At 45.2% G+C, this 2,632-nt stretch overlaps 1 protein-coding gene across 3 annotated transcripts in view; it reads left to right on the plus strand.

Moving 5' to 3' along the window:
- The window catches only part of Vps53 (VPS53 subunit of GARP complex), a 182,014-nt gene that overhangs the window by 145,066 nt on the left and 34,316 nt on the right, over positions 1-2,632 (plus strand). For all 3 annotated transcript variants that reach the window (XM_008828753.3, XM_017797063.2, XM_029561438.1), the window contains one exon: positions 1,701-1,783. In XM_008828753.3, the coding sequence (XP_008826975.1) occupies positions 1,701-1,783 (83 nt within the window). The remainder of the gene's footprint in view (positions 1-1,700; positions 1,784-2,632) is intronic.

The raw sequence follows: 2,632 nt of genomic DNA on the forward strand, positions 1-2,632 counted from the left end.
ATTTAGCCCAGGCTGACCTTGCACTTACAGCAATCCTGTCTGTCTCTAGACTGCTGGGATTACAGGTCACACCACTACATCTGACCATCATGGACATCTTTTAATAACCAGCTTTACCTCAGCTTTTTAAAAAAATATTTTATTATTTTTATTTTATGTGTATGAGTGTATTGCCTGCATGTATATGAGTTACCTCAGCTTTTTAATACCTGTTTTGAGTCTTCCATTCATTCTCTCATTCCTTCAGGAGCTCTTTATTAGATACTTACTCTGTGTCAAGCACAGTCTTTGGTATTAATTAGCACTGATGAACAGAAAAGACAGATGTCATTCTGTCAGGAAACAGAACTAATGGGGAAACAGATAATAAGTAAGCCAAAATTTAAGTTCTATTTTGTGCTAAGTATGGGAGAGGAAACATAGCCAAATGAGGCACTTGGAAGGACTGAGAAATGGGGGCTAGTCAGGAGGGTGAACAGGGGTGTTTTATGGGGAGGAAGAAGTATGGAGTATGAAAGTCCCAGGGGACAAAGACCCTGGTGTCTCTCAGAAACTGCAGATACTAGCCACAAAGCAGAAAGAGCAAGATGGGGTCAGAGATTTTGACAGTACCCACATCGTGGTTAAAGTTGGGTTTTATTTTCATTGCATAGCAGAGGCTGCTGGGGTGTGTAAGCATGAGAGGTCGGTGGCACAGTCTCATCCTCCTTCATTGCATCAGGTTTACAATCATATAAACCAACTCTAGGGCCGGGTATAGTGGCACACTATAGTTCCAGCACTTGGGAGGCAGAGGCAGGCAGATCTCTGTGAGTTCAAGGCCAGCCTAGTCTATATAATAAGTTCCAGACCAGCTAAACAAGCTTTACAGATACAGGATCTTACCTGTTGTATTCACTGAATGATCCCCTTCACTCAACCTGATGAAAAGTAGGTTTCCAGTAAATAGTGGTTTTAACAAATGCTGCAAAGAATCCTTGAATAGCTCAGTAAATTATTCTCATTACTTCATGGAAATATATTTCTAGATTAAATTTATATATTTAAAAGTCTGGCTTTCTAAGTAAATTGCCTTCCAAAATGGTTACCTTCATTTGTACATGGAAAAAAATGTATATGTATGTATGTATGTCTATGAGAGTATGTGTACCACATGTGTGCAGGTGCCTCTGAAGGCCAGAAGAGGACATTAGATCCCTTGGAACTAGAGCTGTGGGCCATTGTGAGCCACCTTGTTGGTGCTAAGAACCAGAGGACAGCCCAGAACCAGGGTTCTGATATAACCTTCAAAAACTCATCCTGGGGGCCTGGCTTCTACCAGCTAAGCGCCACCTCCTAAAAGCTCCAGTCTTCAAAATAGCACTACTAGCTAGGAACAGGACAGTCAAAGCGTGAGGCTGTGGGGACATTCCAGATTCAAACTTCACAAATCACCCGTATGTACTATTGATGTGTCATAAAACAAATTCAGCATGGTACTGAAGGGTGTGGCTCTCAGGAAGTTTGTTTCTGGCCCTACCACCTACTGTCTTGAGTTGTCTGCACCAGTTTATCTCTGTAAAATGAGGATAATAAAATTTCTTTTGTATGGTTGTGAGAATTGGACAAGTTCTGTGCAGTATCTAGAATCGTGTTATTCAGTGTTGGGGAACTCTTTGGGGTATTCATTAAGCATGCTTCTGCTTCTCCTTTTCTAACAGCTGGAAGAAAAACTCAAAGAGAAAGTGGATGTAAGTCTAACTGAACGAATTAATCTCACTGGAGAAATGGACACGTTCAGCACGTACGTAACTTCCACACATTTGCTCTAGGTCCCACCTCTCTCCTTCACAAGGTAGTATGTCGTTTAGTCCCCATAGAACCTGAGTTCTCAGGGCCTCCTGTGGACTGCATTTATTTTCCACCAGCCATTAAGAAGCAGTGAACTAGCTACTGCCTCCCCTTCCACCTGCCCAGACTGTACTTCTGCTTTTAATTTAACAGCATAGGCATGGAGCTTTATCATAGAACTATCTAGAATGACAAAGACAAGTAATACCCCCTTGACCATCCCTGCAGGGAAGGTCAGGTTCCAGACCTCCCACCTTTCCCTACGTGTCCCCACCTGCCCAGACCTCCCACCTTTCCCTACCTGTCCCACCTTTCCCTACCTGTCCCACCTTTCCCTACCTGTCCCACCTTTCCCTACCTGTCCTGGGTGCCTGTGAGCATGCATAGTGCCTGTGAGCATGCATGAGTGCCTGTGAGCATGCATGAGTGCCTGTGAGCATGCATAGTGCCTGTGAGCGTGCATGAGTGCCTCTGAGCGAGTATGAGTGCCTGTGAGCGTGCATGAATGCCTGTGAGCATGCATGAGTGCCTGTGAGCATGCATAGTGCCTGTGAGCGTGCATAGTGCCTGTGAGCGTGCATAGTGCCTGTGAGCATGCATAGTGCCTGTGAGCGTGCATGAGTGCCTCTGAGCGAGTATGAGTGCCTGTGAGCGTGCATGAATGCCTGTGAGCATGCATGAGTGCCTGTGAGCATGCATGAGTGCCTGTGAGCATGCATGAGTGCCTGTGAGCATGCATGAGTGCCTGTGAGCGTGCATAGTGCCTGTGAGCGTGCATAGTGCCTGTGAGCGTGCATAGTGC

This window comes from Nannospalax galili, unplaced genomic scaffold (genome assembly GCF_000622305.1).
Source record: "Nannospalax galili isolate Female #2095 unplaced genomic scaffold, S.galili_v1.0 scaffold212, whole genome shotgun sequence".
NCBI lineage: Eukaryota > Metazoa > Chordata > Mammalia > Rodentia > Spalacidae > Nannospalax > Nannospalax galili.